The 25,612-nt window shown below is 43.3% G+C and overlaps 1 protein-coding gene across 2 annotated transcripts in view; it reads right to left on the bottom strand.

Moving 5' to 3' along the window:
• Nucleotides 1–18,492: 18,492 nt before the first annotated feature.
• Nucleotides 18,493–25,612, bottom strand: part of SPINT2 (serine peptidase inhibitor, Kunitz type 2) — a 65,117-nt gene continuing 57,997 nt past the window's right edge. For both annotated transcript variants that reach the window (XM_030217287.1, XM_030217288.1), the window contains exon 7: nucleotides 18,493–21,831. In XM_030217287.1, coding sequence (XP_030073147.1) covers nucleotides 21,662–21,831 — 170 coding nt within the window. In that variant the 3' untranslated portion in view covers nucleotides 18,493–21,661. The remainder of the gene's footprint in view (nucleotides 21,832–25,612) is intronic.

Here is a 25,612-nt window from a genome sequence, read left to right as displayed (position 1 = left end):
GGAGTGCCTCAGGGATCGGTGCTGGGGCCGATTCTGTTCAATATATTTGAGTGACATTGCCGAAGGGTTACAAGGTAAAGTTTGCCTTTTTGCGGATGACACCAAGATTTCCAACAGAGTGGACACCCCAGAGGGTGTGGAAAACATGAAAAAAAGATCTGAAGAAGCTAGAAGAATGGTCTAACGTTTGGCAATTAAAATTCAATGCGAAGAAATGCAAAGTGATGCACTTAGGGAGTAGAAATCCAAGGGAGACGTATGTGTTAGGCGGGGAGAGTCTGATAGGCACGGACGGGGAGAGGGATCTTGGGGTGATAGTATCTGAGGACCTGAAGGCGACGAAACAGTGCGACAAGGCGGTGGCAGTAGCTAGAAGATTGCTAGGCTGTATAGAGAGAGGAGTGACCAGCAGAAGAAAGGAGGTTTTAATGCCCCTGTATAAGACGTTGGTGAGGCCCCACCTGGAGTATTGTGTTCAGTTTTGGAGGCCGTATCTTGCGAAGGATGTTAAAAAAATGGAAGCGGTGCAAAGAAAAGCTACGAGGATGGTATGGGATTTACGTTCCAAGACGTATGAAGAGAGGCTTGCTGACCTGAACATGTACACCCTGGAGGAAAGGAGGAACAGGGGTGATAAGATACAGACGTTCAAATATTTGAAAGGTATTAATCCGCAAACGAATCTTTTCCGGAGATGGGAAGGCGGTAGAACGAGAGGACATGAAATGAGATTGAAGGGGGGCAGACTCAGGAAAGATGTCAGGAAGTATTTTTTCACGGAGAGGGTGGTGGACGCTTGGAATGCCCTCCCGCGGGAGGTGGTGGAGATGAAAACGGTAACAGAGTTCAAACATGCATGGGATATGCATACAGGAATCCTGTGCAGAAGGAATGGATCCTCAGAAGCTTAGCTGAAATTGGGTGGCGGAGCAGTTGAGGGGAAGAGGGGGTGGTGGTTGGGAGGCGAGGATAGGGGAGGGCAGACTTATACGGTCTGTAACAGAGCCGGTGATGGGAGGCGGGACTGGTGGTTGGGAGGCGGGAAATACTGCTGGGCAGACTTATATGGTCTGTGCCCTGAAAAGGACAGGTACAAATTCAAGGTAAGGTATACACATATGAGTTTGTCATGGGCAGACTGGATGGACCATGCAGGTCTTTTTCTGCCGTCATCTACTATGTTACTATGTTATGTAGTAGTTTCCTGTTATAGCATAAGCACTCATTGCAATAAGGAACTGAAAGGCCATCTTAACTTCTAGCATGAGTTAATTCATGATTTTGTTGTAGCCCAGAATTGATATTTAATATTTTCACTCCCACCAAACCTTAATAGTATGGAGCGGCATTTTTAGAAAGGACGTAGAAATAGGAATTGAGACTTCAGGTTGGGGCATCTCACGTTTGCTAGTATTTTAGAACAGGATCCTCCAACAGAGTCTATTAATGGACATTATTGCTTCAACTACTTGCAGCAGAAGCATTCATAAATGCCTAACAATGGGTCAAAATGGACACATAACTGTTTATGTGATGGTACAAAAAACATGGATTTTTCCCAAAGCTCTCAGAGGCCAGTATCCCTTAACAGTTTTGGTTTCGGGAGAGACATCAACCACTGGGGGATCCCTCCAGTGGAGCACTGCTCAATAGTATGACATTTCTGAAACCTAGACATCCTGGGTAGCAGGTGTAAATCCTGACATCAATCTTTTTTTAACATAGATATTAGTTCTGCTTCTGAAGTGGGGAATGTTTATTTTTTTTTTAGGCCCACCCTAGTCCTACCTGAAACATGCCCAAACCATTCCCCCTTGCCAGATGCACATTTTTAAATTTTATACTTGTATATCTCAGCTTTGTAAAATTGGGATTTTATGAAGTATAACTATCTACATGGGACTTCCGGTTGACACACATGGGGATTGGACATGCTTGAGGGAGCTCTGCTGCACCCGTCTTAAATTGCCCTAGGAGATCTGGAATATAGAGTCCTTTAATACCCCTACAGGTCAGCATGGAAGATCAGGATACCGATATGCCGAAACAGCTTAAGCCAAGGACCTACCTCGATTAAAGACATGTACACAGCAAAAGCTGCCAATGCCCCAAAAGACAACATGGTGGCAGGTAGTGCAGGAGAAAAAAGCCTGGCTACAGCTTCAGCCACCTTGAAACAGACTGGTCCTGCTCCGGATGGGTGGCGGAGAATCCTTGTAGAAATCCAATCCTCCAAAGCTGAAACTTCAGAGTTAGCGGTGCCCAAATTAGAAGAAAAACTCTAGGCAATTAGTACCCATGTGGAACCACTGAGGCATGTATTACAGACCTGGAGGAAGAGGAGGCAGGTGAATGCAGTGAAAGAGCATAACTTTTGCTGACCTTGGGGGTCAGCACTCAAGAAAAAGATCTACGTGTTACTACTACTACTACTACTACTTAACATTTCTAGAGCGCTACTAGGGTTACGCAGCACTGTACAAATTAACAATTAAGGACGGTCCCTGCTCGGAAGAGCTTACAATCTAATGGACGAAATGTCAAGTTGGGGTAGATAAGTTTCCTGAGAAGTGGTGTAGTGATTAGGAGCCGAAGGCGACATTGAAGAGGTGGGCTTTGAGTATTGATTTGAAGATGGGTAGGGAGGGGGCACGGCGTATGGGCTCAGGGAGTGAGTTCCAGGCATGGGGTGAGGCGAGATAGAAGGGACGGAGCCTGGAGTTGGAGGTGGTGGAGAAGGGTACTGAAAGGAGGGATTTGTCTTGAGAGCGGAGGTTACGGGTAGGGACGTAAGGGGAGATGAGGGTAGAGGTACGGAGGGGCCGCAGATCGAGTGCATTTGTAGGTGAGTAAGAGAAGCTTGAACTGTATGCGGTATCTGATTGGGAGCCAGTGAAGTGACTTGAGGAGAGGGGTGATATGAGTATATCAGTTAAGGCGGAAGATAAGACGTGCGGCAGAGTTCTGGATGGACTGAAGGGGGAGTAGATGGCTACGTGGGAGGCCGGTCAGGAGTAGGTTGCAGTAGTCAAGGCGAGAGGTAATGAGAGAGTGGATGATAGTTCGGGTGGTGTGCTCGGAGAGGAAGGGGCGAATTTTGCTGATGTTATAGAGGAAGAAGCGACAGGTCTTGGCTATCTGCTGGATGTGCGCAGAAAAGGAGATGGAGGAGTCGAAGATGACATCGAGGTTGCGGGCAGATGAGACGGGGACGATGAGGGTGTTCTCAACTGAGATAGAGAGTGACGGGAGAGGGGAAGTGGGTTTGGGTGGGAAGACAATAAGTTCAGTCTTAGACATATTCAGTTTCAGGTGGCGGTTGGACATCCAGGCAGCAATGTCGGATAAGCAGGCCGAGACTTTGGCCTGGGTATCCGCAGTGATTTCTGGTGTGGAGAGATAAAGCTGGGTGTCGTCGGCATAAAGATGATAGTGGAAACCATGAGAAGAAATCAGGGAGCCTAAGGAAGAGGTGTAGATTGAAAAAAGAAGGGGCCCAAGGACAGATCCCTGAGGAACTCCAACAGAGAGCGGGATAGGGGAGGAGGACGAACCATGAGAGTGTACTCTGAAGGTACGATGGGAGAGATAAGAGGAGAACCAGGAGAGGACAGAGCCCTGGAACCCAAGGGAGGACAGTGTGTCAAGAAGTAGGTTGTGATTGACAGTGTCAAAAGCGGCGGAGAGGTCGAGGAGGATGAGGATGGAGTAGTGACCTTTGGATTTGGCGAGGAATAGGTCATTGCAGACTTTAGATAGTGCCGTTTCTGTTGAGTGTAGGGGGCGAAAGCCGGATTGGAGCGGATCGAGGATGGCATGAGAGGAGAGAAAATCAATACAGCGGCTGTGAACAGCGCGTTCAAGTATCTTGGAGAGGAAGGGTAGGAGGGAAATGGGGCGGTAGTTGAAGGGACAGGTAGGGTCAAGTGATGGTTTTTTGAGGAGTGGAGTGACCACAGCATGCTTGAAGGTGTCCAGGACAGATGCAGTGGAGAGAGAGAGGTTAAGTATATGACAGATGGTGGGGGTGATGGTAGGAGTGATGGTGTTGAGTAGGTTAGTGGGGATGGGGTCAGAGGAACAAGTGGTGGCTTTCGAGGAGGAGAGGAGATGGGCGATTTCCTCTTCGGTGATAGCAGGAAAGGAGGAGAAGGAGGCCTGGGTAGGTTGGATGAGAGAGTGAGATATAGGCTGAAGAGGAGGAGAGGGAGTAGTGGTGAATTCGAGGTTGATCTTCTGGACCTTGTCACGGAAGTAGTGGGCCAGAGATTGAGGAGAGAGTGAAGGAGGGGTGGGAGCAGAGGGCACTTTGAGGAGGGAGTTGAGGGTGGCGAATAGACGACGAGGGTTAGAGCTAAGGGAATTGGTCAATTGGATATAATAGTCCTGTTTAGCGAGGAATAGGGAGGATTGGAAGGAGGATAGCATGAATTTGAAGTGAATGAAGTCAGTAAGGGTGCGAGATTTCCTCCAGAGGCGTTCAGCCGAACGGGCGCAGGAGCGAAGGTATCGGGTGCAAGGGGTCAGCCAGGGCTGGGGATTGGTACGTCTTGTGGGCCGGGAGGTGGACGGTGCAAGGGTGTCTAGAGCAGAGGAAAGAGTGGCATTGTAAGTGGAGACAGCTTTGTCAACGGATGTGGAGGACAAGATGGAAGGGAGGAGATCAGAGATAGCAGAGGATAAGGTGGAGGGGTCAACAGCCTGGAGATTTCTGGACGTAGTAGTTAGTGTTGGGCGAGAGTGAGGGGGAGGGTGCTGAAGTGTGAATGTGATAAGGTGGTGGTTGGAGAGAGGAAGAGGAGAGACGCAGAAAGTGGAGGGTACATAAGTACATAAGTACATAAGTAGTGCCATACTGGGAAAGACCAAAGGTCCATCTAGCCCAGCATCCTGTCACCGACAGTGGCCAATCCAGGTCAAGGGCACCTGGCACGCTCCCCAAACGTAAAAACATTCCAGACAAGTTGTACCTAAAAATGAGGAATTTTTCCAGTCCATTTAATAGCGGTCTATGGACTTGTCCTTTAGGAATCTATCTAACCCCTTTTTAAACTCCGTCAAGCTAACCGCCCGTACCACGTTCTCCGGCAATGAATTCCAGAGTCTAATTACACGTTGGGTGAAGAAAAATTTTCTCCGATTCGTTTTAAATTTACCACACTGTAGCTTCAACTCATGCCCTCTAGTCCTAGTATTTTTGGATAGCGTGAACAGTCGCTTCACATCCACCCGATCCATTCCACTCATTATTTTATACACTTCTATCATATCTCCCCTCAGCCGTCTCTTCTCCAAGCTGAAAAGCAAGTAGAAGAGAGGACGAGATCAAGACAGTGGCCAGATTTGTGAGTAGGGGTGGTGGGGCTCAGTTGGAGGTTGAAGGAGGAGGTAAGAGTGAGGAACTGAGCAACATATGAATCGGAAGGGTTATCAGTGTGGATGTTGAAGTCACCAAGAATGAGGGATGGGGATGAGGGCTCAAGAAAGACGGAGAGCCAGGCATCGAAGTCGGTAAGGAAGGATGGGAGAGATTTATCAGGGGGGCGGTAAATGACTGCAACTCTGAGTGGCAGTGGGTGGAATAGACGGATGGAGTGAACTTCAAAGGATGAGAAGCTGTGAGACTGAGGTAGGTGGAGAGGTTGGAAGCTGCAGGCGGGCGAAAGTAGTAGTCCGACGCCGCCACCGCGGCCGACTGGGCGGGGCGAGTGGGAGAAAAGATATCCTCCGTGGCATAGGGCTGCGATTGAGGCAGAGTTGTCCGGGGTGAGCCAGGTTTCAGTTAGGGCGAGCAGATGAAGGGAATGGGAGATGAAGAGATCGTGGGTGAAGGGAAGTTTGTTGCAGATTGAGTGGGCGTTCCACAGGGCACACGAGAAGGGGAGGGAGGAGGGGGGAGGAGGGGAATAGGGATGAGATTGGAGATATCGCGGGATCGTTTGCATAGATGAGATGAGGACGAGGACAGGTGTGGGGGACGAGGACAGGTGTGGGGGACCTGGGTTGGGATTGATGTCACCCGCGGATAGCAGGAGAAGGAGCAAGAGAGTGCGGAGAAGGGTGGGTGAGGAAGGGCGACGAAGGTGACGAAGACGGGATGCGCTTAGGAGGAAAGGGGAAGGGTTCATGGCAGGAAGTGTTGTTGTAGATAATACGCTGAAATCTTCCGCAGTGTGCGGCAGTGGTCAAAAAAGCAAACATGATGCTAGGAATTATTAGGAAATGGATGGTGAATAAGATTGAAAATACTATAATACCTTTCTATCGCTCCATGGTGCATCTGCACCTTAGGTATTGCGTTCAGTTCTGGTCGCTGTATCTTAAAAAAAGATATAGCGGAATTAGAAAAGGTACAAAGAAGAGTGACCAAAATGATAAGGGGGATGAAACACCTCTCGTATGAGGAAAGGCAAAAGAAGTTAGGGCTCTTCAGCTTGGCAAAGAGACAGATGAGGGAAGATATGATTGAGGTCTACAAAATCCTGAGTGGTGTACAACGAGTAGAAGTAAATAGATTTTTTTACTCATTCCAAAAGTACAAAGACTAGGGCACACTCAAGGAAGTTACATGGAAATACTTTAAAAATAGGAGGAAATATTTTTTCACTCAATGAATAGTTAAGCTATGGAACTCTTTGCCAGAGGATGTGGTAACAGTGGTTAGTTTATCTGGATTTAAAAAAGGTTTGGACAAATTCCTGGAGGAAAAGGCCATAGTCTGCTATTGAGACAGATATGGGAAGCAACTGCTTGCCCTGGGATTTGTAGTATGGAGTTTTGCCACGATTTGGGTTTCTGCCAGGTAGTTGTGACCTGGCTTTGGCCAATGTTTGGAAAAGAGGATACTAGGCTAGATGGACCATTGGTCTGACCCAGTATGGCTACTCTTATGTTCTTATAAGGTCAAGGACCAAGAGAACAGAAACAGGAGATCGAACATCAGAATCGTGAGAGTGCCAGATGGGGCAGAAGGAATGGCTCCAGCAGGTTATGTGAATAAGTTTTTGTTGACCTGCTTTTCCGACTCTCCCAGTTCTTGATCATATGAAATCGAGAGAGCGCATAGAGAATTACGCCTGTGCCCAGACCGCAACTTGCCCCCACGAGCTATAATTGTAAAGCTGCTTCGATATCTGGATGTTAAATATATACTGAGCAAGGCCCGCAAGGACAAGAATGCCCAGTTTGATAATGTGGAAATTCATGTATACTCAGACCTGAGTCTGGAAACTATCCGTAAGCGGAAAGAAGTTTGGAACTACAACCAAGGTTTGCAAGATAAGGGTTACCAGGTTGGACTATGGTACCTGGCCAAGCTGATGGTGTTGGTCGATGGCAAATGCTGGCTCCTCGCTTCACCTAAGGAGATCAAATCCTTCCTGAGATCTCATGGCAAAGATGGTGCCTCAGCAACGACTGTGATGAGGCTGGCACCAAAACCCTCATTTCAAGGAGAGAGATGGAAGGCAATGCCATAACTAACTAAAGAGAGGGGCAGTAAACAAGTACAGAGGAGAACAGATGATTCTGCAAGGGGAAACCCAATTTGCAGCCTGGAGAGAACTACCCAGAGCAGTGATTCTTCAGAGGAGGACAGCTCCTCAAGGTGTTGAGGATTTCCCTGTATTAGAACCAGAGGAGCAGGCACATGGTGAAGGATCGGAGGCTCTGGCAGCAGTTCCCAGAGATCTGAAGAATTTGTGATAGCCTTATCTCATGTGAAGTGATGGCGGATTCCACAATTAATGCTATGCAGAGATTGTTTGGATATTGTTGGGGGACCAAGCTGTATAGGGCTGCTGTGGTAAGGCAAAGACATAAGAGGCCGTTGCTCTGCTTAGCCCCCTTGGGGGTTCTCTTTTATGACATAACTTAGTTGTACCTACTTCTTGCAATTCCTTACAATATTATTGCAGTGACAGATATGTTATTCTAGGAAAAGAAGGGGTATGAAATTTTGTGTTAGTAGGGGGAAGACGGGTTTTGTTGGGTTGATTAATGAACCTGATGTGGTGTTGGGTTGGGATAGTGAAAGGAAGGGTTTGGGGAGAAAGGGGTGGGAAAGGATGACAGGGAATGCATGGATACAGTTGAATGAGTGTGGGGTGAGCATGGAACCAGTATGAGATGGATGGATGAGTTTGAGAAATATATCGAGACTATACAGTGGAAAGTAGCATATGAAATGAATGATCCTTTTTAATGTCTGTGGGACAAACTAAGTTTGGATCTTGGAATGTCAGAGGGTTAAATAATCCTATTAAAAGGAAACAGATCTTATCAGCTTTGAAAAAGGAACAGCTTCCTAAAGGAAAAGTCCATAGACCATTATTAAATTGGACTTGGGCAAAGTCCACTATTTCTGGGATAAGCAGTATAAAATGTTTTGTACTTTTTTGGGATCTTGCCAGGTATTTGTGACCTGGATTGGCCACTGTTGGAAGCAGGATGCTAGGCTTGATGGACCTTTGGTCTGTCCCAGTATAGCAATACTTATGTACATTGTTGAAAGAAACCAAGCTTACCCCAGATGAGTCTCTTAAGTAAAAAAAAAAAAAAAGGGGGGGGGGGAGTACACTTCTCATCAGTGGGCTCCAAAAAGAAAGGCGTTATTATCTTGGTTAGGAACACCTTTCCTTTTGTTTTACAAAAATCTGCAGCAGATGAGGAGGGGAGAGTTATCTGGCTTAAAGGCACAGTAGATGATGTGAACCTTGCAATTCTTAACCTTTATGCTCCAATAGAAGCCAAGCACCAATTTTTCAAGAAGGCATTTAAAACTTTTCTACCACCCGGGGAGGGGGTTTTCCTTATAGCAGGAGATTTTAACTGTACTACCAGACTTTTGGACTGCTCAAGTAAGAGCTCCAGAGCCTCCACTAAAGATAGTAAACGCCTCCAGGCTCTTATGAATAAATGGAATTTGGTGGACATCTGGAGAGAACAAAATAAAAATGCAGAGAGCTATACTTATTACTTGGCCCAACATCAGTCTTATTCGAGATTAGACTATATGGTGGGTTCGGTTTCACAACTGGGGGAATGGACAGACCTAAAGTTGCATCTGATAGTACAATCTGATCATGCTCTGGTGGTGGGTTCCTAGCAAAAGGAAGGGTTAAGGCTTCTAATTACGCTTGGAGGGCCAATGTACAGCTATTCACACAACTAGATATTCAGCATTGGTTACAATCAGAGTGGGTCCAGTATCTTTCTTTGAACGATACCAAGGTCACTCCCCCCACCCCACCCCCATTTGGTGTGGGAGGCAGGAAAAGCTTACATGAGAGGTTTGCTTATTCAAAAGGGAGCCTGAACGAAAAAACGAGAGGGAACATCAAGAGACCTTGTTAGACGAAACTGCCTCCCTTCAGACCATTCACATGTGTACTGGAAATCCAGCAATCCTGGGCAAGTTGACCAATGCAAAGCAACAACTTGATTTGATAGACACACATCACATGGAGTATTTGTTGGCAATGGCAAAATGCCAACACTCAGAACATAACTCAGGTAAACTTTTAGCTTGGCAGCTTAAAAAGCGGAGGAGTCCAGGTGGGTGCACAATTAAAGAACCCAGAGGGCACTAGTATCCTTTCCAACCAGGCCATAGTGGCTAAATTTAAGAAATTTTACGAGTGTTTGTACAATTCTGACAGTACTACTTCAGAGTTCGCTATGAGCAACTATCTTGATAGGCTTTCTCTTCCTCACCTCCCAGAAATGGACCAGTTGTGGCTCAACAGAGATATTCAAAGGGAGGAAGTGGAGGAGGATATTAAGAGCTTAAAACCTGGTAAAGCACTAGGAGATGTTTTTCCAGCAGAATATTATAAACCATTAGCCCCAGTTTTGGCCCCATTTTTGGCTGTTTAATTCGATCAGGGAGGGGACTTCACTTCCCAATAATATGTATAAAGCCAAGGTAGTGGTTCTACCTAAACTGGGTAAAGAAGCCACCTTATGTGCTAGCCACCACCCTATTGCACTTTTGAATATTGACGTAAAAATTTTTGCTAAGATTCTGGCATCTAGGTTGGAAAGATACTTGCCTAAATTGGTGCACTGTGATCAAACTGGGTTTATACATGGGAGATTGCTGGGGGATAATGTGCAGTGGGCAGTTAATTTGATAGCCCAGATTCAGCAGGATAAACTTCAGGCTATGTGTTTAGCCATCAATGCTGAAAAAGCATTCAATAGAGTCGAATGGGAATTTCTGTTTCTAGTAATGCAGAAAATGGGATTAGGAGGGAAATACGGAGATCTTTATATGTGGCCCCATGTAGTCAAATTGTAGTTAATGGGGAAGAATCTGAGCCCTTTTTGCTGGGGAGGGAGATGTCAGATGCCCCCACTCATTTGCCCTAGCCATAGAACTGCTGGCACAAGGAATTTGGCTTAACCCTTGGATTGAACGGAGTCGAGCAGGACAACAATAAAGGTCTACTCTATGTTGATGATACTTTGCTTTTTGTTAAAAACCCTAGAACCTTGTGACCCCCTTGTTAACTGAATTAGAGTATTCTGCCTATTGAAGATATAAAATTAATAAAGATAAAACTGAGGACCTGCTATTTAATGTCTCTAAAGCAGATGGACTGCAAGATCATCTGTTCTAAATTAATATGAAAGGTTTCCGCGATCTAGGAGCTATTGAGGAGGGTTCAAGATCTTTTTCAACGTAACTATTTCCCATTAGACCATTCTATCAGAACCTTGGGCTAGATGCACTAAACCTTAACGACCCTCTAACAACCCTTTAAGGAAGGAAATTCCTAACCATTACATGCATTAAAGGCCTTTTTCCTACGAAGCAAGCAGCTAACGAAAACGGAATGCAAAGGAGAAACTACCATTGAAATGTGGACAATTTGGAATGCACTAACCATACCAATGATTGCAACGAATCATTTACCATCAGAAATTTTACCTGTGCTCAGACCTGTCCTTAAGGCCCCCTGCACCATAAAAATCCAAGCCAGCATGTTTAAAAAGAAAAGTGAGATACAAACACAAACACCTGGCTCTCCGCATTCCCCTGCATCATTACAAAACAAAACATACTGCTCCCTGCAGCTTAAAAATCCTGTCTCTCCCCTTCTACTACTACTTCTACTTAGCATTTCTATAGCTCCAACAGCTTTGAAAATTAACACCCTAAAGCCAATTTTCCCAGTACTGTAAACAAACTACAAAGAGGTCTTTTGTTTCAAAAGGGGATTTAGGAGGGTCGGTTGTTCTTTTTAGAGTTATCTTCAACTGCACTCTTCTGCTAGATCAGACAGCTAAAAGGCTTGCAGGTCGGGATCCCCCCCCCCTTGCACGCCCCAGCAACCTACGTAGGTTTAATACGTTTGTGGCTGCTCTGCGCATGCTTAAGGAGCAAATTAAGGTGCAGATTTGTATATTCCTGCTTGCCTCAAGGGACTAATAGAGGTGCTATTCCTTACAGATATTGGGGGGGGGGGGGGGGGGGGGGGGAGGGTGCATTAAAGGTCTATTGTGGAATTTTGTTGTAGACCAGAGATTATATAGAACTATATAATTGATGTCTGTATCTGTTATGGTACTTATACTTGACAACAGACCTCAATGCTGGATATTTCTTGTTAAAATTGCAACAAACATGAAAGTTACAAAAAAAAAAATCTATATGTTGGTTTATGCATGTCTAAAACCCAAATAACTTTAAAAATAAATACCATATTCTGTCATTATTGAACATCTTTCTAGTAATCCGACTGCATCCCAATTAAAGAATTCAGAGGCGTCCAGTCTCCCTTTCATGTGTAGGGACTCAGGAGTGGCTTTTTTTTTTTTTTTAAACTGTGACAATAGTTCCTGACCAAATTCAGGATAGTTGTTCATTGACATTTTTATTTACATAAATTTAAATCAATAGTATGACTTGGTAATATGAACACATCACTCACCTATAATTTTTTTTTTAGTTCCTTTTCTTGGCCTTAGAGCAAATAGTCAACAACAAATCTACCAAGCGTTTAATCTGAAATATTCTGCCACTTTTTATTAAATCTTTGCATCCCAGTCAGTTTTGCACATAACTATATTATGCAATAAATAGATGTAGGGGCAGGGACAGCAACAGCAGCTACAAAACCTGCAAGGGAGTGACATCATTCATCTGTAAGAGAGAACATTTGCAAGATGTTATACAGATGGTTGCTGGCCTTCCCTTTTCCCATGCACTACCATATTGATAGTCTAGACTTTGATGTGACAGGGACAGTGTGTTGTGAAAGGGGACATAATATGCATCCACTGGACCTGTGAACAGAATCTGAACTTAAGCGCACCCCTCTCCCCCACACCAAATTAGATAAAACTATTTAAGGGTAGTTACAACTGTGTAACGTCCTTGTAAAAACTCACCAACAGTATGGCTTGCAACATTGAGTTTTGTGTTTTAAGAATACACATATAAAAAATACACAAAAGACTACAAGAGTATTTTCCATAAAAGAAATGGGTAGAAAGCTAGGAATATTAACCTTAAATAGAAGGAAACACAGTAACATCTTGCCAGATAAAGTCTGTATGTTGGCATTTGGTAATATTAAATGGCATTAAAGATATGAAAAGGACATTTTGATCTTAAAAGCACAAAAAGCAAAGTTGCTTACCTGTAATAGATGTTCTCAATAGGCAGCAAGATAAAATCACACAACTGGGTAACAATTGATAGTAGTTTTTAAGCTCTATGAAAGTGGCACTAACAAATTATTAGCATGTGTGTATCTTCCCTTAACATTAACTCTGTAGTAAGTGGGAGGAATTACATAGTAACATAATAAATTATGGGAGATAAAAGACCAGCATGGCCCATCCAGTCTACCCAGAAAGGTAGCCAGGGTTGTAATTGATGCCTAATGCAGTCTACCCACCTCTATGACTTTTTTTCGTTGAAGTGTGAAAGGCATGCAAGTTTTAATGTGAGTGAAAATGCTCTATACTTTTATTCCATCTTCATACCATACAGGGGAACATTATCCCATACCTTTTTGAATTCCGCCACTTTCCACAAAAATGCATTCCAGATATCCACCACCCTCTTCATGAAAAAGTATTTCCCAATGTTGCTTTTTAAGTTTCCCTTCACACAACTTAATCTTGTGTCCTCTAGTTCTATATCCTCTGTTTTTGGAAAAGGCCCAAGTCTACACATCCCCACAAGCAGAGTGGAGAACCTGGATGCAACATCAAAAAAAGTATTAAATGTGCTCCTGGCTAAGTATGTCCAGCACTCCTTCTGCTTAGTAGCCAGCTGATGATGTGCTGTGGCCTGCTCCAGTGGCAGAGTGTCTGCAAAGGCTAGTACACTGTGCACCATGGTCTGAAAATAAAGGCCCATAGGTCTGGATGTGGGAAATGAAAATCAATGCCTGGTAAACCTTTCTCCCAAAATAATCCAGTGTCCAGACTTCCCTGCCCAGGGGAGCTAAGGCACGAGTCCTGAACTCATAACCCCCCTGAGAGCAGATTTAACCACCATGGAATAGTGGGGCAACTGGTCCTTTTTGAATCCAGGAGCCTTTTGCATCCTATACATGGAATCAATCTTCTTGGGCACAACCCACACAGAGTCGTCATCTCCCAATTCTTCATCTGTGCATATCACAGGATGCCATGGAGGAGTAGTGACCCCCTCCAAGGAGAATAATCGTAGGCCAGAACAGTCAACAACTCTGTCCTAGGCTTGTCCTCAGTCTACAACTTAAAAATGGGATGACAGCTGCTATCTCCTTGTCAGTCAGTAAAGGAGGGCACCTCAGGGGGAGACTTCCTTTTCTCCTAGGAAGAGGAGGGGTCTGAAGAAATACCATCAGACTCGCATGATCGGTTCATCTCAGACTCATCAAAATATTCTCCCTGACAGGAGTCTGTGCCTGCCTTTGTTCACTAGAGGATCATCAAGGCCTCAAATGGCACTGAAGTACACGTTACCACCCAACTCCAGAGAAGCTTCTTCCCCCGGACATGGTCATCAAATGGGAGGGCCCCCATCTCAGATGCCCATGGAGGCACAGGTGTTGGTGGCTTCTCCACAGGCAGGGCCTGGGCCTCAAAAATGGATTGGAGCTATGCTGAGGCTGGCACAAGCACCCTTGATGCTGTAGCACTGTGGACAGGCATAAGCAAAGGCTGGCACCAGTGTGGAGACAGCCTGCAAATCCACCGCTGCCGAATCAGAAGCAGGTTTCCAGCTGCTTGGCGACTGCAGCGTTGGCATCTGCACGAGAGGGGGCGCACTCCTCTTGATGACAATGGTTCTCAGACACTGTTGATGCCGATGTTCTGGAACTCCTGGTATTGTTCAAGGGGGACCAATGCTTATGCTTCTTAGGCTTGGACTAATGCCGATCATCAGGGCTGGTGTTAGATATTCAGGGTCCCAGGGCAGAAACCGAGGAGGGGGTCCAAAAGCTGGCCTTCAGCCTATGCCTCCTTTAGCTTGAGGCAGGTTTGAGGCCCCCTAGGGTATGGGAACTCAGGGCAATGTCCTATTTGCCACCCCTTAACGCTGTTGAATCCCCACACCTCCTCAATATTGGGTCTGATGCATATAAGTCTTAGGGCACTACTATAGTGCCCTACATCGAGAAAGGGGATACCTCCTTGATGCTGGAGCACTGCTGGTGGCAGAAGTAGTTACCACAACCATCTGGATCAATGCTTCTGATGCAGATTGACCAGACTTGGTGCCAAAAATCCTTTTGTGCTGGACCTTCCTGGCTCCAAGTCCTTTTTTACATGCACAAGCAAAGGATACAGGACTCAGTGTCAGGGTCTGACCTCAGCCCCAAGCACTGGATACACCAGTTATGGGTGTCAGTCCCAGAGATAACTATCATAGTGGGAACAGCACTTGAAGCCATTGGGAACCTGAGACATAAAGGGAAAAACAGCCAACGCAAAAATCACTTGGCTCAATTGTGAGGGGAGAAAAAGACCACTCTTCTCTCCCCCCCCCCCCCCCCCAGAGCCGTGCCTCGGGTCTCTGGCGCCCCCCTGCAGACTATCAGTTGGCGGCGGTGGCGCCTGCCCCCCCCCCCCCCCCCCCCGTGAAAATGATCGCTCACCACTTGCCACACTGACAGGAATTGTCAGCAATAGTCTTAGAAACAAATTGCTATACATTGCAAAATAAGATAGCAGATGTAAATTCTCAAAGTGGACATATTCCAAACACTAAAATGAAAATAAAATGATTTTTTTTCTACCTTTGTCTGGTGACTTTCTTTTTCTGATCATGCTGGCCCAGTATCTGATTCTGCTGCTATCTGTCCTCTTAACTCCGTTTCCAGGGCTTCCTTTCCATTTATTTCTTTCCTCCTTTCTTCTTCATTTCTGGTCCTCAGCTTCTGCCTATTTTCTTCATCCATGTGCAGCTTTTCTCCTCTCTTCCTTTTCCCTCATTTCATCTCCTTCATCTCTCTTCCCTCCCCTCTATGCCCAGCAATTTCTCCTCTCTCCCTCAGCCCTGCCCTCCCATCCATGCTCCTCTGTCCCCTGCCCCTCCATTCATTCCTATCCAGCAATTCCCCTCTCTCCCTGAGCCCTGCCCCTCCCATCCATGCTCCTCTGTCACCCTCCATTAATCCCTATCCACCAATTCCCCTCTCTCCCTTCCATGACCCCCCCCTCGCATCCATGCTCCTCTCTCCCCTGTCCTCCCGCTCCCATTGTTCAACTGCCCGCCCTCTTCTCTCTCCCCAACATCCCTTTTCTTTTTTTTCTTTTTAAATTTACCTCCGTGTCGGTCCAGCAGCGCAGCGTCAGTGAAGGAGGCGGTGCTCCCGACGTCTCTAGCCTTCCTTTTGCTGTGTTCCGCCTTCTTCTGACATCATTTCCTTGACGTCAGAAGAAGGCGGAACACAGCGAAGGGAAGGCTAGAGACGTCGGGAGCGCCGCCTCCTTCACTGACGCTGCTGGACCGCCACGGAGGTAAATTTAAAAAGAAAAAAAAAGAAAAGGGATGTTTTGGGGGGGGGGGGGGGGGAGAAGAGGGCGGGCAATTGAACAATGGGAGCGGGAGGGCGAGCGAGGTGAGCATGGTGCAGCAGCACCGCCATGCTTACCCCGCTTACTGTGTTGGCATGGCCCTGCCCCCCCCCCCCCGAAAAAGGTTGATGCGATCTGGTTGGCAGACAGGGCCTCTGGAGATAGAAAAGAAAAACGGGGAAGGGGGGAAGACACAAAAATAAAGAACACGAAAAGGGTAAGGAATGAAACAAAACCAAAAAAGGAGGCAAAAATACCCACATAGAGGACACCACAAAATCAGGATGTAATGTGTACACTGAAATGAATGACACCATCCTTGGGAATCAGTAAATGTCGAAACACAGCCCCTGAGGAAGCCGTAGAAGTGAAACAGAGCTGGCCACCGTCGGGTGTTAGCTAAGTGCTCAACTTTTTTTTTTTTTTTTTTAGAAATAAGATTAACGTAAGTATTTTTGGAATAAATAATAAATGAAAGTTATTTGCAGGAACAAATAATCAAAAAATAAATATTTGTTTTAAACTAAGGACTAAAATTTAATAAATACAGATTAAAAAAACTGAAAAAATATACTACGAGCTTTTAAGACCGACAATGTATTTCAAATTACTATGTAAGCTGCATTGAGCCTGCACTGTGTGGGAAAGCACGGGGTACAAATGTAATAATAATAATAATTAAAAAAAAAAAAAAGACGCTAGAATTTAAGTCAGTGTTCGGGTGTATTGAGGTCTTTTCCTCGTGCTAGCAAGATTAGTAATATATATCTTGCATCAACACTGGACTCTTCAATATTTTTGTGTAATTTGATTTTTTTAGAGCCACAGTTATTTTTCTCTTTGTTTTTGTTACTGAGAGATCATAGACCACTATGATCTCCCATGAGGAAAGGATGAAGCATCTAGGGCTTTTCAGCTTGGAGAAGAGACAGCTAAGGAGAGATATGATTGTTCAGCGCTGTGTGCATCTGGTAGCGCTATACATATACTAATAATAATAATAATAGTAATAATGATAGAGGTCTACAAAATAATGAGTGGAATGGGTAGACATGAATCATTTGTTTACTCTTTCCAAAAATACTAGGACTAGGGGGCATGAGATGAAGCTACAAAGTAGTAATTTAATACAAACTGGAGAAAATGTTTCTTCACACAACGTGTAATTAAACTCTGGAATTCGTTGCCAGATAATGTGGTAAAGGTGGTTAGCTTAGTGGGGTTTAAAAAGGGTCTGGATGGCTTCCTAAAGGAAAAGTCAATAGACCATTATTAAAATGACTTGGGGAAAATCCACTGCTTATTTCTGGGATAAGCAGTATAAAATGTATTGAGTTTTTTTGTGACCTGGATTGGCCACTGATGGAGACAGGATGCTGGGCTTGATGGACCTGTGGTCTGTCCCAGTGTGGCAATACTTATGTACTTATATGAACTATGCTCTGCAGAAAACTAAAGACTGCTGGTCCCACTCATGCACATCAGGTGGGAAGGCACTTGCGCATGCACGGTAGGATGCTGCCAAAGGCTACTTAAAGTGAAAGTACACTGGGCTCCATCAGATGCCACTCAGTTGTGCGATTATGGCTTGTTTGTCCTGGGAGAAAATGTCCTGGCCAGAGTGCTTAGGCCTAAGCATATGAATGAGCCATAGAAAAAGGAAAATTACCAAAAAATATGAAGGAGACAAACAGGAAATGGAGAACACTGGTCCTACGCTGCAGTCACACAGATGGGCCAAAGGTTTAAAAAAACAACAAAACTTGAGGCACAAGTCGCCAAAAAACAAAACAAAACACTGAGGAGAAACTTACAAGCATCTTCACTGCTGTGAGGTTTTTAGTGGGGGAGGGGGGGGGGGGAGACAGACTGCCTTGTCTCACATGCGCAATGGGACTCCAAGAGCTTCTTTAAAAAGTAGCTAAGAAGTTTCTCACATTAGGCTCCATCAGATGTCACCCATACATGTGAATATGTTTTCCTGCTTGTCCTTGGAGAATATCTTTTACCTAACTTTGTAGAACACAAAACCTCCACCCAACTTAGATCATCATTATATAACAGACACAAAGAGGAACCCTCTAGGGACAAAGAAAGTACCTGTGTATAATGTGTACAGTGCTGCGTGCATCTAGTAGCGCTATAGAAATGATTAGGAGTAGTAATAGTAGGAACCATTTTCACTTCTCTTCTACAGAGTGTTCTGTAGTCCGTTACAACTTGAAAGGAGGGACAGTTATTTAAATTTTGTCATAATGTAGAATTGGGAGCTTTAGATCTTTCAGATTTTTGAAGCACTTGCTAAATACCAAATATTCTTAATGCAAAGCCTAAATATTACATAGTGAAGGTTCATTATCTTAATAGCAGTAAGAAGTTTACAAACATGCGAGAGCTCTTTAACTGTACAGTTGAGGTACATGACTGTGCTTGGTACACTGCATTAAAAGGAAAACATTTACCATATAACAGAAGAAGTGTTTATTTTTTATTGGAATGTATAAAAAGACAACAGGACAGGTCCTAAAGAATAAAATAAAGCAACAAACTTGATTTTAAAAACACAAGAGAATGAACTGGCTTTCAGAAGAGGCAATCAAACTGCATTCTTTATAAAAGCAGAAACCCTTACTAGATCCTTCAGTTCGGTACTTACCAACTAAACCACTCAAGTTACATATACAAACAAAACTCATTTACAGGTAACAATTGCCACTGGCTTGCTGTCCTCATGAAATCAAACTCACACCTTGAATGGATAAGGGGCAGGAAGAACTGCAAGCTTTGAAAATAATGCATCATATCAGTTACAAGTAAAGATATATTTAAAATACAAATTTACTATATAAAGCAGATTCTTACAAACTTAATGAAGCCAAACAGCAAGAAAAGCCCTAACATGTTTAGTTGAATTGAAACAGCAAAACAAAACACATTAATAAATTGGACCCAATCATATTGCAGTTACTCTACACATCATCATGTATACTATTAAAATTAAAGGCATACCAACAGAAACCACAAAGCTATGATCCCTATGCAGGAAAATGTTTGCCCTCACAAAACTGTTTCTCACAACAATGAATTCATATTATTCAAAGTTTTAAAAAATTATATATATATTTTTTTTAATTTAGCTGCATAGTCTACAATGTACCCCACGTATATACTTGGTGTACAGCAGATTACAAAGCAAAGTGAAAAGTCTCCCTTCAGGTTTCATACATATTTGTCATCCTCACTAACACTAAAACAAGGTAGACAGAAAGAAGAGAATGTATTAACAGGCTACTTTCTGGAGTTCCATGTGCCAGTCTGTGCAGGAGCTGCAGGTCTCAACACCATTTAAAAAAAACAACCCACCCTTACAAACATTTTTTATATTTGTCAAAAATACAATGAGAACTCTGCTAATTTGGACCTCAGTGTAAGAGTTCCCTCCCATTCTATGCCTAATGAAAGAGAATTCTTACATATTGGAAGATGAGAAACAAAGAACACACAATTTAAATATCAGAAACAGGCATTCCTAAAACAAAACATACATTTTGACATAGGGTTGGCAAACCTAGGTCAGGTGGGTGGTAATTTTTCATTGCCAATTTACACAAAAATAAAGTATTTCTGCTATACAGAGAAAGGACAGTTGCTTACACATACATATATGCAAACAGATTGCCCCTTTTACATCAACACAATTCATCTCATATCTGTATAAAGTCTTCATTAAAAGCTACTTGATACTGTGAAAAAGTAATAGGTTTATCAAACCCCAAAATGGACTTTGCAGTAAATGCAGGATTTTACAATCAATTGGACATAAAGCCAAGGGTTAAAAAAGGGAGCATTTCTGGGACCTTATGGTATCAAATAAAATTGCTCTCCTAAACGCACTGAAAATGTTTTTGTTATGGCATGGCCAAACAAATGCTTCTGATGTTCTTGGACTGTTCCAAGTTTATATAAATGTACAGTGAGATGCAATACATAGTAAAGAAAGAAAGAGGAAAAACCAGATTATAATAGATTTGCCTTAGCATGTTTTATCTCCAGTATCCCAAGTATGATTTATATGTCCACCTTTGGCAGGCTACTTTGATAACATACACAAGAAAGTTTAGTACAACACCAACAGTTTTGTTTAAATATGTCCACAGTTGAAGTTTTAATACAGAAAACTGTATCAAAAGTTCATGGGTTGCAGAAACATTTCAAATTATAAACATATTTATTCTTTATTCTATGTACTGCCAATGAAGGATGGAAGAAAATCTCCACTTCATATTGAGTGAAAAAAAAAATTTGAGATTGACTTTTCCAACTCCCAGAGGTAGAAATCCTTAAAGACTTTTGTCTTTTTCTTATTTAGTGGCAAAAACCTGGAATTCATTACCTGTAAGAATAACCTCAAACTCAAATAGTGTTCTCTTTATGCCTTATTTTTGAAATATAACGTGCTCAAACTAATTTTATTTAGTAGTTTAGTAGATTTGACACCATTTGTAACATGTATGATTCCAAGGTATCCTACCTTGTTTTTTTTTTTTTTTAAATTGTAATCCGCACTGAACTTATAAGGGTATATGTGGAATATAAGAGAATGTATTATTACTACCTCTACGAGTCTCCATGTTTACCTTTGTGTTATGTATCCTAAGATCTGCCAAAAAATATCCTTGGGCTGGGTCAGTCTAAGCAGGGTTTCCCACTCAGAGCAGATTAATTCAATTTCAAGCAACACTGTACAGCTCCATATGCTAAACTATTCCATATGGATACATGTACATACACAGCCCCTCATTACACCTTATTTTATGTTTTCCGATATGGATAATGAACTTCAATCAGAACCTCAACCCCCTCCTCCATGGAGCCCCATTCACTGTAGTACTTCAGTTTTAGTTTTTATTCATGGTAACAGGACTATGGGACACTTTTACTAAAGCTTAGCACACACTAAATTCTAAGAAGCATATAGGTATAAAATGGTCTTCTTAGCATTTAGCACAAGCTAGGCTTTAGAAAAAGGGCCCCTATGTGTCCATTGCTTAATTGCACATTCCTGCCTCCATTTCTGTTTCATCATTATAGATTACCAACAGCTCTTTGCAGGCTTATATGACTGCTTGTCCACAGTAAATTCCAAACAGTCCCATGTAAGAGAACTGCTTATTAAAGTCTAAACTTGCAATAGGGCTTTAGAATGCCCTACTTTTGTTCAGTGTTTACACAGCAATCACTTTTTTTTTTTTTTTTTGGTAGTGAAGCATGTCAGCCTGAATAAATGGTACAAAAAGGAAGAACAATCTAACTGGAAATACTGGGCAAAAGAGTGTAGGGTATTTAAGCTGGCTGTTAAAGAACTGAGCAAATTAAGTTAGTTTGTCTGAATAGAATGGGTCTCTAAATTATCTATGTTCTCACAGCCTGTCTTAGCCACCAGATTTCTTCATATATCCACGTTAAAAAAAAAAAAAAAAAAAAAGATTTTCCATACCATATTTAAGTTTCCACCCCCAGCTCCCAAAGAAGATTAAGAGACTCCCAATATCCATTTCTAGCTTGCTGCGTAACTTCAACCACGTATCTTAGAAAGAACTGGAGTGATTTTAATATTGAGCCCTGCCTCCCATTTTTACAGCGTATAGGCATTTTTCATCAGGCATTCCTTGTCATCTATGGGGCTCCAAATGGTTGCGAGAGAACTTTCCTGGTGATTTCTTCTGGTCACCTTGACAAAGACGACAACCATTGCACCAAGTAATATGGCAGCCATGACTGCAAGCAGCACCGCCAATGCAACAGCTGCAGAAAAAGAAAATGTAGCCATTAGTTTACTAAGACAGAATCCATTATATCTGCCACTTATTTCGGGGAGGGGTGAAATATTAAACAGCAAAGTTTCCTACCTGCAACGCGTTTTCTCTGAAGTTTAGCAGTCACTCTAATGGGTGAGATTTGACTGCACCAACTACACGTTTCCAGAACTAAAAAAATGGGATGGGCCCTCTGTGCATGCGTGGCATTTCCTGCATTTTTGTGGCTCTGCATAGTACCTTAGTTCTGCAATTAAGCTAATAAATGCATTTCAATAAGGGGACGAGGGAGGGTCTGTGTGACTACTGAACTGTATTCAGAGAACACCCGTTACAAGTAATGAAGCCTAGTTTTCTTTGAAGAAAGCAGAATTTTTAAACAACCTAAAACCTAAAGTGAGTCAAGAGGAACTGGAGTTACACTTTGACCCTTGAAAAGGCTGCAATGCCTGACAGGCGAGACGGAGATGTAAAAGAATGCTATGTTGCCACTTCACAAATCTCTTCAATAGAGGGCAACCTTAAAAGGCCTTAACATTACAGACCTTACGCCTGCTTGAATATAAAATGAAAGGATATACAATCTGCTATTCAATTAAACAAGATTCTTTGACACAAAAATCCTAGCTTTTTTTTTTTTTTTGCCCTGACAAGCCTGGACAGTCTTTTTCCAGTCTTGTCCCCTCCAGATAGGCAACACCTTTTTTGTAATCTGAAGTGCGACAGGTATGTTTGCTTTTATAGACATGTAGCATTGGGAAAAATCTAACAACTGATCGATTAAGACAGAAACCCAGAACTGTAGAGAGATACTTAGGAGGAGCATATAGCTCATGAGAATAAATCATTTAAGTTGGATAATTTATTAGGGTCTGAAGCTCTCTATGAGCTGAACTTACTATCACCAAGAAGCGACCTTAGAAAAGTCTCAAAAAGGGCTTTTATCAACTATGTTAAAACCAAATTTGAGATCTTATGACACCGTAGACGGTTTGATGGTAAGTTTAGAATGACAAGCCCCAGATGAATTTTACAACTAAGGATTATTCAGAAATCTGTCCTTTTGCAGAATAAGGATATGCATTTACAGAGAGGTGTACTGTTGATTGGTTCTGTGTCCAGACTGCCTGTTTCACAAGGTTTGAATACTTTTTATGTACTGCAATCTAAGGCCTTGTTCTCACACCAGGCAGCATATCACCTCTATGCAAATCATTTCTGGATGCCTGAAATAATTGAGATACCAACTCAGAAGATCATAGGAAATGTATTACATTACTTTCATCCAGTTCTTTAGTGAAGGATTAGAGATTACTTCAGCCTTATGTACCCATGTTCTGCAGTACTACAGCTGGGAAAAATATGACCAAAGAGAATTCTGTTGAACAGAGGTAAGCTAGGAATGCTACCATAGTTTTAATGTTGTGCGCTTTGCAAGACAAAGTTAAAGCACAACACATTCTGATATTCAACTGTAGAACGTCTGCAAATAGCTAATTTTTAAAATAAGGCCGGTGATCTTTTTCCAGTCAAATGCTTGAAGGGTTTGTTAAGTAAGCAGTCTTAACAAAAATGTTAGCATATGGAAAACTACAACAGAATGCACATACAACCTTTGGAAGGAATTTAGATGGGCCCTCAATACTACCATTTTGGAAAAACTAAATGCATGGAGCACAGGAGACTAAGTTTGCAGTTTGCTTATTCTCCTGCTGATGTATTTACTACTAAGAATAGCACTTTCCATATTAGAAACTTAAGATATGCTGACTTCAGGGGCACAAATGGTGCTTTCATTAGTTGCGATAACTACATTTAAATCCCAGGACACTGAACATCTGTCGACAATTTTAAACAAATTAAACCCTTCCCGAATCGTGTGTGTGTGTGTTTCCTTTGAATCCTTCCCCAGGAATGAAATCCCACTGCCTTTTCCTTTTTCAGGCTCCAGCCTCCAAGCTTCCTCCTATGTCTAGATCTCTAATTCATCTGTCCCAAAGGTCTTTCCCTGCATGCAATACCACCACCTCTCCTTTTTCTCTCTTCGCACCTTTGTTTCTCCACCCCCTCTCTCCCATGGCACACCTTCAAGCTTGATTCTCACACACCAGGGGCACACAGCTTGCTCTGCCTCCCCTTCCCATAGCACCCCCCCAAAGCCTGCGCCAGTGACCCTCACACTCCTCTATGCTACTTGCAACACTTGAACTTGGTTTGCCCCTTGCCCCCCCCCCCCCCCCCCCCAAAACCCACTTGCAAGGCAAGAGGAGGTGTACAACTACACACTGGGGTGTGCTCTTCTCTGCTGGCCAAGTCTTGAATGGTCATTTGAATTACATCAACTTCCATACAGCCACGTGGTTCAAATGAATAGCATGGCAGACAGCAATGACCCAGACCAATGCACAGCCATTCACCACCACCACCTCTTCTTGTCATGTGATCTTTTTGGGGGAGAAGTGAAAAAAATTGAGAGCCACAGATGCAGAACATCAATACACATACTGGTAAAACTAAATAGGCTAGATCAGTACAGATCATTCAATGCCTTTTTCACACAGAGAATACAAATAGACCCTCACCAAGAATAAAATAAGTAACCACAAAGTAAAAATACAAATAAATAGTTAGACAAAAATTAAACTGAGCTACTAGGAACCAGAGAAAGAGAAACAGTGATGCATGTCCCCCTGTATAGTGCAGATGTAAATTTTTTTAAAAACCATGAAGTTATTCCCCTGTAGCAGGTGTTCTGAGGACAGCAGGACAAGGATTCTCACAAGTGGGTGATGTCCCCCGAGGGAGCCCTGCTGCGGATGCTACCCAGCATTCCAAACTTCTAGAAGCTTTTGGTAGGCCCACACCATATATACACAAGTGCCTTCCCGCCTGCCCAAGTCATAAAGGACCCACAGTGAGAATTCTTGGCCTGCTCTCCTCAGAGAGCACCTGCTACAGGTGAATAACTTCACTTTCTCAGAGGACAAGCATGACATAGGATACGGATGAGTGGGAATCCCCAGCTACCAGGTTCACCAAGAACAATAGAGGACTTGCAATGGCAAGGACTACTAGAAACCAATCAACCTGAACTTACATACAACCTTGTGAGAGTGCAGCCTAGAGCAGAATAAAAATGGGCCTAGGAGGATGTAGTTGGATTTTAGACACCAAACCAATTCTGCAGGACTGTCTGATCAAAATCTCTTGAATGGAGGCTGACCTCAGGTGGGCTACCAACGCAGCCATGGAACTAACACTGTGAACCGTGACATGACCCTACAGAGTCAGCCCAGCCTAGGAATAAGTGAAAGAAATGGAGACTGCTAAGCCAATTGAATAAAAGTGCATTTACCAATGGCTGCCAGATGTGTTCAGCCTTTTGATCCCTGCACACTTCTCTGCGTCTGTGCTGAATTATGATTAGCCTCATTACTATGGGATTTAAATGTGTAATGCTCTAGTGTCTAGACAAGGCTCTGCTTACAGTTAGCATATACAAAACCCATTTACACACAGAACACCCAAAAAATTGTGCACTAGCTAATCAATGCACAAAGCCTTTACTGCAACAGTACCTGGGGTAAGGTAAAATTAGTCCTTACCTGATAATTTTCTTTACATTAGTTCCAACAGATCAATCCAGAGACTTGTGGGTTATGTCCCTCTACCAACAGGTGGAGAGATAGAGAGAATGTCAGAGGTTCACTATATGTGGTCATGTGCAGTCACCTTAACTTCAGTATTGTCGATACTAAAGCAGTGGAAGA

This window comes from Microcaecilia unicolor, chromosome 11, assembly GCF_901765095.1.
Source record: "Microcaecilia unicolor chromosome 11, aMicUni1.1, whole genome shotgun sequence".
Taxonomy (NCBI): domain Eukaryota; kingdom Metazoa; phylum Chordata; class Amphibia; order Gymnophiona; family Siphonopidae; genus Microcaecilia; species Microcaecilia unicolor.
Note: the sequence above shows the minus strand (reverse complement) of the source record. Positions and strands in the feature narration are given on the sequence as shown.